Source organism: Austrofundulus limnaeus, unplaced genomic scaffold (assembly GCF_001266775.1).
Source record: "Austrofundulus limnaeus strain Quisiro unplaced genomic scaffold, Austrofundulus_limnaeus-1.0 Scaffold42, whole genome shotgun sequence".
NCBI lineage: Eukaryota > Metazoa > Chordata > Actinopteri > Cyprinodontiformes > Rivulidae > Austrofundulus > Austrofundulus limnaeus.
The window spans coordinates 1,893,680-1,908,049 of NW_013952444.1; the positions used below are offsets into that span (position 1 = coordinate 1,893,680).

The 14,370-nt window shown below is 40.3% G+C and overlaps 1 protein-coding gene across 17 annotated transcripts in view; it reads left to right on the forward strand.

Moving 5' to 3' along the window:
* The window catches only part of LOC106516911 (protein tyrosine phosphatase receptor type M), a 240,694-nt gene that overhangs the window by 188,763 nt on the left and 37,561 nt on the right, over nucleotides 1-14,370 (forward strand). For 5 of the 17 annotated variants that reach the window (XM_014007504.1, XM_014007506.1, XM_014007515.1 and 2 more), the window contains 5 exons: nucleotides 1,403-1,414; nucleotides 4,340-4,536; nucleotides 7,047-7,055; nucleotides 9,951-10,038; nucleotides 11,141-11,217. In XM_014007504.1, the coding sequence (XP_013862958.1) occupies nucleotides 1,403-1,414; nucleotides 4,340-4,536; nucleotides 7,047-7,055; nucleotides 9,951-10,038; nucleotides 11,141-11,217 (383 nt within the window). The remainder of the gene's footprint in view (nucleotides 1-1,402; nucleotides 1,415-4,339; nucleotides 4,537-7,046; nucleotides 7,056-9,950; nucleotides 10,039-11,140; nucleotides 11,218-14,370) is intronic. The other 12 variants (XM_014007511.1, XM_014007514.1, XM_014007517.1 and 9 more) reach the window with 6 other exon arrangements.

Sequence of the window (14,370 nt, forward strand, 5' to 3'; positions counted from 1 at the left end):
CTCTCATATGCATGGACGGACATGTGGACTGGATGTTTTTATTTTATTTTATTTTATTTTTGTTTTTGTTTTGGGGGTGGGGGGTGGGGGGCAGGTGGTCTAAAAGAGTGGGCAACCAAGGCTTTGGCGAATCAAAGCCACAGCAGCTGCAATGAGACACGAACGGAGAAGGAGGCACAAAAAAAACTCTGCTCAAGACTAAAAAAGCTGCTCCGAACAGCTAAAGTTTAGCGTTGGCCGCGCTGCCCCCCCCTCCCTCCCCACAGCTCCCCCCCATCCCCCTCACCACACATTTAACTCCACTCCCTCCTTCCTAAACAACAACCTTTTCTATTATTCTTTTTAATGTCGCTCTCCCCGCCGCCTTTGGCAAAATTTTGTTGACCTACTTGTTTTTGTTTTTGGTTTCTTTTTTCTGTTTTTTATTTTATTTTTTTTTCTTGGCCCACCCTCCTACATCTTTTTCAGCGATAAAATAGAATCACGGAAAGCATTTTGTTCTTCTGTTAATTATTACTGCCCTTTGTTGAACATCCAGAGCAGTTCAAAGTGCAGCTTCTCAGGCGAGCAGACGCTTTTTCTTTTCTTTTTTTCTTTTTCTTTTCCTGTTTCTACGAGCGGAGCGCAGAGCGCTGCTTCCAAGTGGGGCACTAGGAAGTGTAATAATTAAACACTCAAGACCACGAAAGAAAAGACACAACAAGCAACTCAGAACTGCATTTTAAAAAAAATACATTTTTTTCATTTTCACACCAGTGCAACTCAGAGCTGCGTCTTTCATCACGTTCCCCACTGACAGCTGCTCACGTTAGTTCCCCCGTTTAATGAAGCGTGGAGCGATTAGCATCAAATTAAAGCAGCCAGAAAAGGTCGCACACTTTCAGTCGTGGCGTTTTCTCATCAGTTCAGGTTAACGATCAAAACAGATTAGATCATTCGGGATTGGTGATGGTGGTGGTGGAAGTGGAGAGCTTTTTTGTCTTAATCTCACATTCCTTGAGCTGTTAAAGCAGGTGTTTTCATGAGCACGTGCAAAATGTAATTATAGCAATTATGGGGAAAACAGCCAGAATATCAAAATTCTAATTTGATGAAATATGCAGCTTGTTTTCATTATTTTCTCCCAAAAATCCATGACTTTCTTGTTTTGTTTATTTATTTATTTATTTATTTTTGTCTTGCACTGTTCAAACTGCCCCATCCATCCACTCCACATCCCCCCTCCCCGCCCCAGTTAGGCTTTTTGAACTGAGAAGGCATGTGATCTTGGCCTATAGCGTAGCTCTAAAACAATTGTAACAGGTTCTCATGCTGTATTGTTGCTTATCCCCTCTCTCCTGTCTCTTCTCCTCTCTCTCTCTCTTTACATACGTAACCTCTTATGTATCTGCTATCTAAAAAGTGCCCATTAATGGTAAGTTTTCCCAAGTGGCCCCTGGGTTGGGGGGAAGGAGGCGGTGTTTTTATTCAGAAAGCGAGCCAGCGAGTGGCTGCTTCTCACATCGATTGCATGACCAGTGGACATGTTAGCATCTCACCACCCTCCGTGCCACCGAGCCACCATTAGCTTAGCATGGTCACAGTGCACACAGCGCCCCATGCCGGCATCACCCCATGCATTCTCCTCCCATCTCTTCTCCCACCCCCCCTGGGTTCTTTCTTTCTTTTTTTCTTTTTTATTATTTAGGTTTGATATTCTTATTATTTCTCTTATGATTTTACATAAATGCGGGGCGGGGGAAATATGGGTGGCAAAGGGCTGAATCCACGCTGTGTCTGTGTGATGCTTTCTGATGGTGCCTGCTGCAACATGCTCACTTGTGGCCCCGCTGCACCCCCCTCCCCCTCCACTCCCTCACATCCTCCTCCATGTTTCTGGACACCCTCCATCGTCCGCTGGCTCCCCCAAAGCATCTGTGCCTCATGTCTGCCACTGACTGGATTACTGTATGAAAGGGCTGGAACGGAGTCTGACTCTCAGTACGAGCTGCAGCCCAAACCAGCATACTGTCCTGCCAGTAAACAAAAGGAAACCTGTTGTTTTACAGCATATTCATGACAATTTGTATTTAATGACTGATTTCCGTAGTCGCTCACAGCTGAGGGCCTCGTGTGTGTGTATATTTTTTTTTTGTTTACTCTGACACGTGTCATAATAAATGCTTGTAATGAGTGTGTTACTCAAAGGAAAAGTCCAAGTTTGAAGTGATGTTATGTCAAATAATTAGTACCTAATCAGTTGTGACATCGTCTTAGAGCACTGAGTGTGAGGAAAGAGGCGAAAGTTATCATCCCAGCTAGGCTAGTGGCTAGCCAATGTAGTGCTAATTTAGTTTAGTGCTGTTTTCTCAACCGAACGACAGAATTTTGCAAACAAACGTGAGCGTAGCTGGAATGGAATGGTGAGTGGAGATGGATGAAGAACCCAAATGAGCAGGTGCCTCATAAGTGGGCCCATTATTCTCTGATGAAGGACACGAGGTTAGAAACACTCAGTGTTATGAGCTTCTCAGGATCCATAAAGGGGTCCCCAAGAATTCTTTTTCCTTGACTGCTCAGGGCCAGGCCGTGGTCTAAGTAGTGCAAAGAGGTCTCTAATTTAATGCCACAGGCATCACACAGACCATTGTCATGAAGTCCCATCACCGTTTTGTTGGGACTCCAACCAGTGTACTTAGAGTTTTCCTTGTCAGGAAATTGAGAGCTTTTCCAAACCTTAAATTTGGGCCATTTATCAATTCCCGAGCCTGTCTACAGTCCATCAGCTCCCTCCAGCAGATTGAGTGTTGACATCTAAATCCAGGCCTGTAGGGCAGTCCTACAGACTGTTGTTGAGATACCTACAACAGGCTCTGGTCCTTTGAAGTGAGCCTGACTGCCAGCTTTTGTGAGGTAGTCAGCTCTCTGGTTATCCTTAATGCCAGTATGTCCTGGTACCCATTGAACAGTAACATTACCTCTACATGGACATAAGTAATATAAATAAACACCAATCGGAATATTCTGATCTGATTCACCTCGAATGGAATGAATTTGTAATCCCAATGAGAGGGGTGCTTTATGTCGATTGATAATCAGAATGGCTTGTGTGTTCTCCACAACCTGGTTGTGGAGAACTGATCTGACTGAGCACGGGCCCACGATGTCAGCCTGGCACATTTCCACCTGACTAGATGCTAATATGTCAGAGAAGTTAAACTGATCAGTTAGCGATGCAACATTTCTATTAGAAACTTTAAAAAATAGCTTTAAACGAGTGTAGAAATGTCTCCACCATTATTAAAACCTGACGTCGGTCCATAGGTGCTCAGAACATCTGTCTGTGTTCATCATGGAAATAGAACGTGTTCTTCTGTGTTATTTTTTTAAGTTTATGTCAGCACTTCTACTCTGAATAAGTCTGGTGCACGAAACTGCTCTTCATGATCGGTTTAATTTAATTTGTGCCCATGTAAACGATATATTTCAATCCAATCAAAGAACTTTCTTCATATATACATAGCTATTGCTGTCTGTCACCAGTTGGTTGACTGCTTCGGCACTCTCAAGTCAGTAATGATGTAAAGTGTGGATCATGGAGAGCTCTATAGCAGCTTGTCTCTGTTCGTTTGGATATTTCTTCCTGTGCACACTGAAGGTCTATAAGAGACCCCCCCACACTGGTTAGATTGTATCTCAGCCTGAAATATAGTTGTCTTTACACTTAAACCTTCAAGTGAAGACGTTTAACTGATGTTAACGTAGTGTTTTTTTTTTTCCACACCAGTCATTTTTGAGAGAGTTGTTTTATAAGCCTGAGAAGTTCAATGCAAACACTTCGGTTTGGGTTTTTGTCTCTTCGTCACCACACTGCTCTGTGACTGATGACACATCCGACGAGGTGTCAGTTAAACAGAACATCACCTCAAAGATGGCTGAACTGTCCCTTTAAGCCAGCTATAGAGTTCAGTATTTTCCAGGCACACTGAGACAGATGGACCTGAACCTTCCCACCACATGACTCATCTTATTACTCAATGATGTTGTGTTGTTGTGATCATCCATAACAAACAGATTACTAGCTGAGAGTTGTTTGTCAATCTGGAGGGAGGTGACATAATGCTTAGCAGTAAATGGGATAATGTGCCATCTGTCTGTGAGAATAACTAAGAGATAAACTAATAAGTACTTATATCAACTTTAAATGTTGGTAAAAGTCCTAAAAAACAAACTTGTCATTTGCTGCATCAAGCCTTATGTCACCCTTTTGTGTCTGCTGATGTTTAAATCAGGTTTCTTCATCGTTAATCATCCCATCTCACCTGTTTGTTTTGTTTTGTTTTGTGGTTTTTCCACCCAGCAGATGAGAGTCAGAACATGGGCAGCGACACCAGCAGTCTGGTGCAGTCGCACACCCACTCGCTGAGGAAGCGGGAGCCCGTCGACGTGCCGTACCAGACGGGTCAGCTGCACCCGGCGATCCGCGTGGCCGACCTCCTGCAGCACATCACCCAGATGAAGTGCGCCGAGGGCTACGGCTTCAAGGAGGAGTACGAGGTAGGACGCAGGCGCACCTGAAGCCCGGTCACGCACCCGGAACATCCTCCGCTCGGGCTCCTAAAAGGAAATGTTTGTCGGTTTGATACGAGGCTTTCTGTGTGTCACGGTGCACAACCTCTTGTCTCTCTGCTTCCTGTGTGTCTCTTTTGTTTTGTGCCACAGAGCAGAACTGGTTTGTTCCTTTCCAGATTCACTTTTATGATAAATTGTTAATGTGCATTGTCTCAGTGTGTTTATCTGTTTCTTCTTGTTTTCAAACTTATTGGTTTTTCTTCTGTGTTGTTGTCCAAATTCTCCTCGATGACTCACCTGTAGGCCAAAGTGAAAAATGCACCAAAATACTAAACCTTAATTAGCCTTACATAAGCATTAATAAATGATTAGTTAATCTTGAAAACATTAAGACATTTATAAATGTCTTACCCATATAGGCATTACCTTAAAAACCAACATATTGATTGTTTATTCATGCTTAATAACGCATGAATTAACTAGGCTGTAAACTGTGTGTATAAGTATATAAATACTCATATAAATATACTTTCCCACCATGTGTTAGAAATGTGGCAACGGTTAGAGAACATTAAAATTGACCATCTACTATTCCTGCAGTGCATCATTAATTAAGGCAAGTGTTTGTTAATGTAGGGGCGGAGTTAGGCTTTTTTGCAAAGGGTGCCCAAGGTGTTATTTTAGGTGGGACATACAAATAGAGAAAAGCACTCTGGATTTGAAAATTCAAGATGGCTGCCACAGTTAATTGCAAATTACTTTAAGTTTTAAGAAATATTGAGCTGAAATTTTATGCAATGATAGCTAAAAAACACACTGAATGCTAGTCACAACTTCTTATTTAGCCATGTTTAAAGTTGAAAATTATTGTAGAAATATCTGGAAACAATCCATCAAATTCTAAATGTTACACAAAAAAATTAAATATGGCCACCACAGCTAGCTTTAACAGGCTATTCATCCATTTTAAGACTTATTGAAATTAAATTTATATGCAGATTGCCGATGCTAATCCCAAATTAAGCTAACCACTAATGCCAGTGCTAATTTTACACTATAATTCAGTCATTTTTAAACCTACAGAGCTGAAAATGTATACAGTACAGTATTATAAGAGAACAAATTCAAAAACAAAATCCAAGATTCCGACCCACTTGTTAATGATTTGGGAGTGGCACCTGGGGGGACCAGTCAGGTGCCAGGGGTGGCACTTGCCACCCTGGCCACCCCTCTGGCTCAGCCCCTGTGTTAATGTAGACAAAACCCTGAAAAGCCAAAAGTTTCTTTTCATCTGTGGAAACGAGACTTAAATCATAATTAAATCATTCTCTAACCATTTATACATGTAACACATGGTGTGAAAGTACATTTATACACATATACAGACAATATATAGAATATGAGTTCATGAGTTATTAAATATGGGTAAAACATTAATGAATGTGTTAATTTATAGCTTATTAAGTAGGAACCATGCCAAATTGACCTTGTTTTCATGGTTAACTAAATATTTATTAATGATTAAGTAAGGCTAATCGAGGTGTAGGTGTTATAAAGCGTCACCAAAAGAAACATTGTGATGAATGGGTTGTGAGCCCCCGTCCCGTCCGATTAGACACCCCACTGCTCCCCTCACAACATCACCTGTAATCTGACACCAAAACAAAGGATTTTAGCCCAGAAGAGCATCAGTCTTGTTTTCTCTCATTAGTGCAGGAAGCTGGCAGAGGTTTGGCTGCTCTCCAGCCTCCTCAGCACCCCTCAGTAACCCACCCACCTCCCTCCCTCATGTCGTAACAGATCGACTTCAGGCTAAACTTTTTAATTCATTCATCTTCACCATATTATCTACAGTAGTCTGACAACAAGACAGCCTTTTTCTCAGCTCCTGTGGCCACTTCCTTTATCCTTTTGCCACCTTTCCAAATCCCGTTTCCAATCCCATTTTTTTTATTTCATCACTTTTTTTGTTCACATTTTCAGTTTATTCATTATCTTTTGTGATTTTCTTATTCACACCTCTCATGTTCCTTCTTTTCCCGCTCTTCGTCTCCCACCTCACCTGCTGCCGTATGTGGATCAGACCTGTCAGTAATTCACTCCTCGTGACTGTGGAAGGAAATAAAGCAGCTTCACAATGCAGCATGGGAGTGGGCCGAGTCCTTTGAGCTGCCCTGCAGGCCTAATACAGTACATTTAGGATAAAAGGGCTTTAGCCTGTATGCAGAAGTGACAATTAAAGGGACGTTACCAAAATAAAAGCCTATTTGGGTGCTTAAAGAGTGTTTTGCAGCTCATTCTCACTTAACTAGAAGAATCCATTTGTATGTTGTGTTCCACTGCTGTCTCTCCTAAGGTTAATGCCCTTTTTAAGCATTTTTACTTTTGATGATAAGATTGGAGCCTAGTGCACCTCTAATCCTGTTGACTTACATTGTACTATATCTCTCTTTGACCCATGCTTCTTGTTATTCTGTACGTTAACTTTGGATCAGATAAACGAGGTAAGACCATGTTTTTGGTTACTTGTGAGTTTTGCTTTGTTTTTCTACATTTTAAATCATTTTTGAGACATTAAGAAACTGATAAAAACCTGAGATATTCATAGTGAATGAGGACTTTTTTTTAAAGTTCCCACATTTATGATTCATTTGAAAAGGGCATTTACCAACAGATGTAAAAGTAGGGCTGCACAATAGGAAAACATTTTGTAATTATTAATGTTGTAACAATAAAATCAGTTGTGATATTTCAAAACTCACCATTCAGAACACTGAGGTCCGTTTGATTGCCAAATAAGATTAAAGTTTTGCAAATTTCTACAGTAATGATATTAAAAATACATTTTTGACATATTGTGCAGCCCTAATTAAAGTTCTATTAAAGTGTTTAACAGTGTCCAGGTGTTGCTTTTTGAATCAGGACTTTTTATTGTCATGATTTTACTTACAAACTTTACTTACTTACTTACTTACTAACTTACTTACTTACTTACTTACAAACTTTACTTACTTACTTACTTACTTACTTACTTACTTACTTACTTACTTACTTACTTACATACCTTACTTTACTTACTTACTTACTTATTTGCTTACTTACTCTTTTAACTTACTTAATTACTTTGCTTACTAACTTTACTTACTTACTTTACTTACTAACTTTATTTACATTTTACTGACTAATTTTACTTACTTTACATACAAACTTTACTTTATTTACTTTAATTACCTACTAAATTTACTAACTTGCTTACTTATTTACTTACTTACAAACTTTACTTACTTAATTACGTATTTTACTTACTTACTAACTAATTTTACTTACTTTATTTACTTACTAACTTTACTTATGAACTTTACTTACTTACTTACTTACTTACTAACTTTGATTACTTAATTATTTATTTGACTTACTTACTTGCTTACTTACTTATTTTAATTAGAGACCATCTAGGTATTCATTAGTTATTTTGCTAACACACTTCAGTATGTGTTATTTATGACTCTCAGCAACAACCACACAAAATGTTTGAAGAACTTTTGTAAAATTTACTCATTTGTCAACATTTTGTGTTTTCTAAGGTTCATTTGCTATTTTAAAATAGTTTGGCTTCAAAACTTAATAAATTCTTTAAATTTCCTGACTGGAATCAAGAGAACATAGTAAAAGGACACTGTAAAGCACTTTGCAGAACCATGCTGTGTGGTTTCCTAAAGCTTTACAATTTGGGAGGAAATATTGTAAAGCTTTTGCAAAATGTAAAAAAAAAATAAAAATAAAGTTTGGACACAGTGCATGTTAACGCTGTCCTGCACGTCGGTGCACACTCTGTGTAAGCAGCTGCATCCAAGCCGCCATGTTGTCTTTGTCTTTCACTTGTTTTCAGCTTGTTTCACCGCAGTAGAATTGTCCCGAAGTTCTTTAACCACAAAGAAAAAAAAACAAAAGAATTGTTAGTGATTAATTATAAACCACTCTGCCTCAGTGTTGCCATCCAGTTTATTTTTTAATCTTTTGTTACCTTTTTCATTGTGTGTACCGAACGTCAAGTGCTTGTATGTAGGTTCTCCTACTGTGCAGGGAGAGCATTTAACTTTTTACTCACAGTTAGGTGGTTACAAACAAACTGCAGCAGAAACAAAGTGTTGTGGGATTGCAGCAGCCGAGGAGCTACACTGTAATTAAAAACATACTAAGTTGGAACTGTGCCAGTGGGAATAATTTGAGGATAATGAACACAAAAAAAGAAAAAACTACCTGCAGACACAGTGAAGAAAAGAAAACACGTTCCATCTCCATGAAGTAGTTTTACAGATCGGGTATTTTTACCCTTTTTAGTCATTTGTTTCAAATCAAGTCAGATACGGCCTTTCGGCTTGAGCACGATTTGTCTTTAAATCAGTGACATAAGAGCTGTATCCTTCAGAGCGACGCAGACATGAGAGGAGAGGCCTGAATAATCCATCTCTGAGACACGCGTCCATCATCCCTGGAAGAATGGGTCATATTTTTAGCATATTAAAGCTGTTTCTCAGGGAAATCACTAATCTTTCGGACTTCATAGGGAAATATGTCCTTGTGTGGTGTCTGAGAGGCTTTTTTATGTTAGACAAACAGCCTGCTGCCTGCCACAGCACTTAGATGAATGGAACCATCACGTCCTGGATGAGAGATGATTGAACACACTTCCTTCTCCGCACACTAAAAAGAAACCCTTACCTCCTTAACCTCTAGTATATGTTTTGTTTTTGTTTTTTTGTGTTTTTGCAGATGCTCTGTAATGTATTAGCTGACTTTTCAAATGTGCATTAGCTTCCGATCCAAAAGGCAGATTAACATTTTATTTTGTGCAGCCCCAGTCTGCTCGGAGCCAACCTTTCCCAGCCCCGCTGAGCGGCGGTGGACTGGCATTGAGGATGCATTTTCATAATTTGGTCTAATTGTGCCTGATGTGCCATCAGAATAGAAATCTCCCCTGCGAGAGATGATAAATATTTCATGAGCGTAATCTGAGCGGAGCAGTTTTGATCTGCAGACGTTGAGCGGGCTTCTTTTTTTTTTTTCTTTCCACGCCCCCCGCTCTCCAACGAGCTGATTGAGTCCTTCAGAGGAGGGAGGCAGACAGGCTGGGGTTGCTCCGCCCGGGGGACAGGTTTGAGTGCGACACCCCGCCACTCTGCCCTAATGGCGCTCAGGTTTTTGTTTTTTTTTATGCTCGTCCTCGGGATCTCCCACTCGTGCTGAGTTTCATCTCTGATTATGATGTGAATGTTTGTCTTTGTTGAACTGAAAATGGAAAAGTGTTTGTTTTTTTTTCTTCCTGGTTATCATTTAGAGTGCTCACACATGACTTGCTATTTGATCTCCTTTCTGTTCTGTGTTTTCTCCTTTTCCAGAGCTTTTTTGAAGGACAATCTGCCCCGTGGGATTCTGCCAAAAAGGATGAGAACCGCATGAAGAACCGATATGGGAATATTATTGCATGTGTGTACAAAGCTCCTCTTCTCCACATCTGACTTTTATGTATTTTATTTTATTTTTTTCTACCACTGCTGTACTTTTGTCTGATTTATTGGCTCGGTTTGTGACTGGGTGACTCTAAGCTGCTCAAATAGAGTTTTATTATCAGCCGACGAGAGCAGCTTTGACCTTTCCGTTCTGCTTTTATATTCATCCCGCGCTGCCTTTTCAGTTAGGAGAAATAGGCCACGCAGGACAGGACGTCACAGCTTCAGCAACGTTAAGAAAAGATGAATTTATTCCTCGCTCGTTTCGCAACATCTCTTTACATTGGAACATTAACTTTATATCTTGAATTAATGAATTAATCAAGCATAATCTGTTAGCACTCAGTGATGACGACCCTCAGCTACTACCACACTCAGTTTTAGCTCATAAATGTCATAAAAGCCAGATTTTTGCGCTGGAAGTTTAAAGATGAATCAATTGTAGACATATCTAATGATTACTGTAACAGACTTCATCCAGTGGTTAATGAGATATTTTGATGACAAACACACAAACATGTTCTATTACATTAGTACCCATCTTTTCTGGCAGCAGTGAACAGAATTAAAATTTAATTTATGTCATTTATTACATCTTTCCATATGCAAATAAAGTTTAATCAACACAAAAACATTTATTTTACATTTCCTAGTTTCTCACATTCATATTTAAGTTATTTTTAATATTTTAATTTTGTGATTATAAATGTTGAATATCGATTTAAACATATAAATGATGATTAAAAGATAAAACAACTAAAATCTCCTGTTTTTTGTTGTTTTTGTGCTTTTCTTTTAATTGCATATTATTGATCTGTTTTAACCAATGAGCTTCAGTCGTTTTGTTTTTGTAGATTTTGTGAGCCTCTGCTCTCAAACATCTCCTGTGTTGCATCTTTTACTCACACCACTCTAAGCTGCACCCCTGCTCCTCTGCTTTTTTTCCACCTCTATCACACATCTTGTAGTTTCTCCCCAAAATCTGTCCTCCCCGTCTGTCCCTCCGTCTCCTCTCTTTCTTGGCCTCGTTAATATGATTAATTCAACACCGGTTTCCTCCTCCTCTGCCTCTCTTCCAGATGATCACTCCCGTGTCAGGCTGCAGGCCCTGGAGGGGGAACAGAGCTCCGATTACATTAATGCAAATTACGTTGATGTAAGTACACACACCAGCCAGCGCCACCACTGCAAAAGGTCACTGCGCTTCCTCTCGGGGAGGGAGAGGGCGCTGGTGCCTCCGTCTCCGGAGGGCCTGGGGGACAGCGCAGCTCCAGCTGCCTGTCCATCACACGCACAACTACGCCCAGTCATACACATACCAGTTGTTTTTATTATTCAGCTTCACAGGCCGGCTGCCTCTGCTTATTGGACACATTAAGAAGAATAAAGATCAGAGGCTGGCATCGACCTAGCACAGAAAAGACAAACCAGCTCACAGGGGGAACTAAAATTACAGTTTTTAACTTTGTTTTCTTTGGAAACTTATATAAATAAATTAAAAACGTCTTAAAGTGGGAGGTAGTGTGTATTTACCAAACATGGTTCAATCATCTAACACAAGCCAGTAACTATTTTACCTTCAGCTGTTATGAAAATGCTGTAGAAATCAAAAATATAGTGACTTTTTATCATAGTCCAAGCATGTCAACCTCTTCGGACGTTTACCTGTATAAAAAGCCTCAAAAATCTGTAAATTTTGTAAAAATAAATAAATAAATATTCGTACAACTCGCACCCGTGGTGGGGGGGGGGAGGTGTCTGTCAGCTGCAGACAGGAAAGCAAGAGCGGAAAAAGTTCAAAACTTATTTCTAGCGGAAGAACAGGTTGGAAGATGACTGTTTGTTGTTGTTTGTTTTTTTTAAATCATCCTACAGGCTCTGACATGTTAGATAAATTTGAAAATGAGGTTTTGAAAAAATCCGTAAGTCTTGAAAAAATCCGTGAGATTGCTCTATACGTCCGTATAACTGCAAAATGACGTAAAATCCTTATAACTTACAGACAATCCGTACAAGTAGACATGGATGATAGTCTATCTAAATGCCTTGAAATTGGCCTACCGTTTCTGACACTCCCACTTCAGCCAGTCTGTACTGGCTGAAGTGGGAGTGTCAGAAACAGATGGGTAATGATGATTTTGCTCTTCGGAAAGCTTTTTAACCCATCTAAAAGCTTGTTCTGCCAGTCTGTAGGGAGAGGGGTTCTCTGTGAGGTGGGAACTCAGCTAAGAACTGAGCTCCAGGGAGGAGCTTTGTGTAAATAGGTGGAGCTTTGTACCATCAAGCATTTAGACAGCTCCACATGGCTACCACAGGAGATCCAAGGATTTCTTAAACATGAATAAGTCAAAGCATCTATTTTTTGACAAGGGAATGACATTATAACATGATTTACATAATAACCCCCTTTAAAGTACATGTTTTCCGTGCACTGGAACAAGTTGAGTTGTTTTTTCTGTAAGTAAAAGTTACTTAAAAATAGCACAGGGCAGAGCTGCTGCTGAAAACAAATCTAACTCACTCGGCCCACACAACAGAGAACCTCCTGATCTGACCTGATTTGCTGTTAATAGCAGTGTTAGGTGCTGGACGTGACCAATCACAGCGCCTCACTGGCCTCCTTAAGCAGATGCTTTCTCTCTGTGCGTAATGGGCCAGATCTCTAAGTGGTTATCCTCTCCGAAGAGAACTTTCAGTCCGTCTCCCATCCTCTCTGCTCCTCCCCGTCCTGTAATGTGGTGATTTGTAATCTCTTGTTACTCCCTCAAACATAAATTCATAATGCAAGGTGTGCCACAGCAAATGCAGGAGGTTTAAATTATTTACCTTTCCCACTACTTAGTTTATGGCCCATTATGCTGCGGAGAAGACTCACAGCAGAGAGTCCCATTAGAAGATAAGAATACACGCATATTAAAGACGCTCCTGATTGAAAAGGATTTCTGCCGCTCCGCCAGAGTCGTTGGAAAAGTACTTAGTAGAAACTCAAGCAGATGGGTAATGATGTTTTTGCTCTTCGGAAAGCTTTTTAACCCATCTAAAAGCTTGTTCTGCCAATAAACTCTTATGTGTAGAACGCTTCCCACAGTGTTTGTTATTGTTCTCTATTATACTTCCGATTATATGGAGTCATGTACGAGCAAGCAGAGCGGGTGCATTTCTCTTCTCTGCAGCTGATTCAGTATTTTCATAAACATTTAGGAGGCAATGAAACTGTAATGGTTCCTTGCTTGCAGACTTGTATGTGCACGTCTGTATGTGCACATAAACGGTAAATGCTTGAAGTGATGCAGAGCTTTGGTAAATCTGCACGGGTACACAGAAATCCGGTCACTCAGGGGCTCAGAACCATGTCCATTAAATGTTCCCACTCGTTTACACGTGTTTTTGTTTTTGTTTTGTTTTTCTTCATAGGATAATATATTCATTGCTTTATTTAATCAGTGTTGTCACAGACTGTTTGTTCACTGCAATCTGTTCTCTGAATGCATCTGCAAAACTTATCTGTGTTACCCTAAAACAATGAACCCAGAAGTGTTGATTTTGCTTGATGATGACCTAATCTGCAGTTTCACATTATGGACCTAACCTAACGGAACACCATAAAGAGCCTAAAAGTTGAAGACAGACTGGGTACAGCGTCTTTAAAGTCTGTTTCATGCTTAGAGAAATGGTCATGTAGCACCATGGATGTGTGCAGAGGAGCAGGAGGACTTAAAGTCTCACATCTCTAGTGTGCTGGTCTCAAAAACAACATAGTGGCATGCATAAACCAGGTCCTCTTGGCTTTGATTCCCGATATTGAGGAAAAGTACTTAGTTTAGTACAATCCCACATAGCAAAATTTGTCTGGCCCAGTTCAATGCACTATTTACGTAGCTCAGATACCACAAATAATGACCCTTTGGTGGTTTGCCAAAGGTGGAACCAAACCACAACTGGGCCACTTGCAGCATTGACTGATTTGGGCCTCATAAACCAAACCTCAAATGGGCCAGTTGGGCTATTTTAAATAGTGCCATCATCCAAACCTGGCCAATGTCTGGTTGACAAACCACTCGCCTTGACAGCTTGACACCAGGTCTGGCCCACACCTCTCTGCTATATGGGATGTTTCTCAAATTGTGGCACAAGTACTGCTGGTGGTACTCAGGATCCTTTTAGTGGTACTAATGTCTCTACTGGACCTGTTGGCAACAAAAAGTGCAAAACTTTGAAACCTGTGTTCGGTTGTTGTGGGTCATAGAAAGAGACAAGACAGACTGGATCTACAGAACTATTCATGGAGCTTTAAGCGGGTTTTACAGTT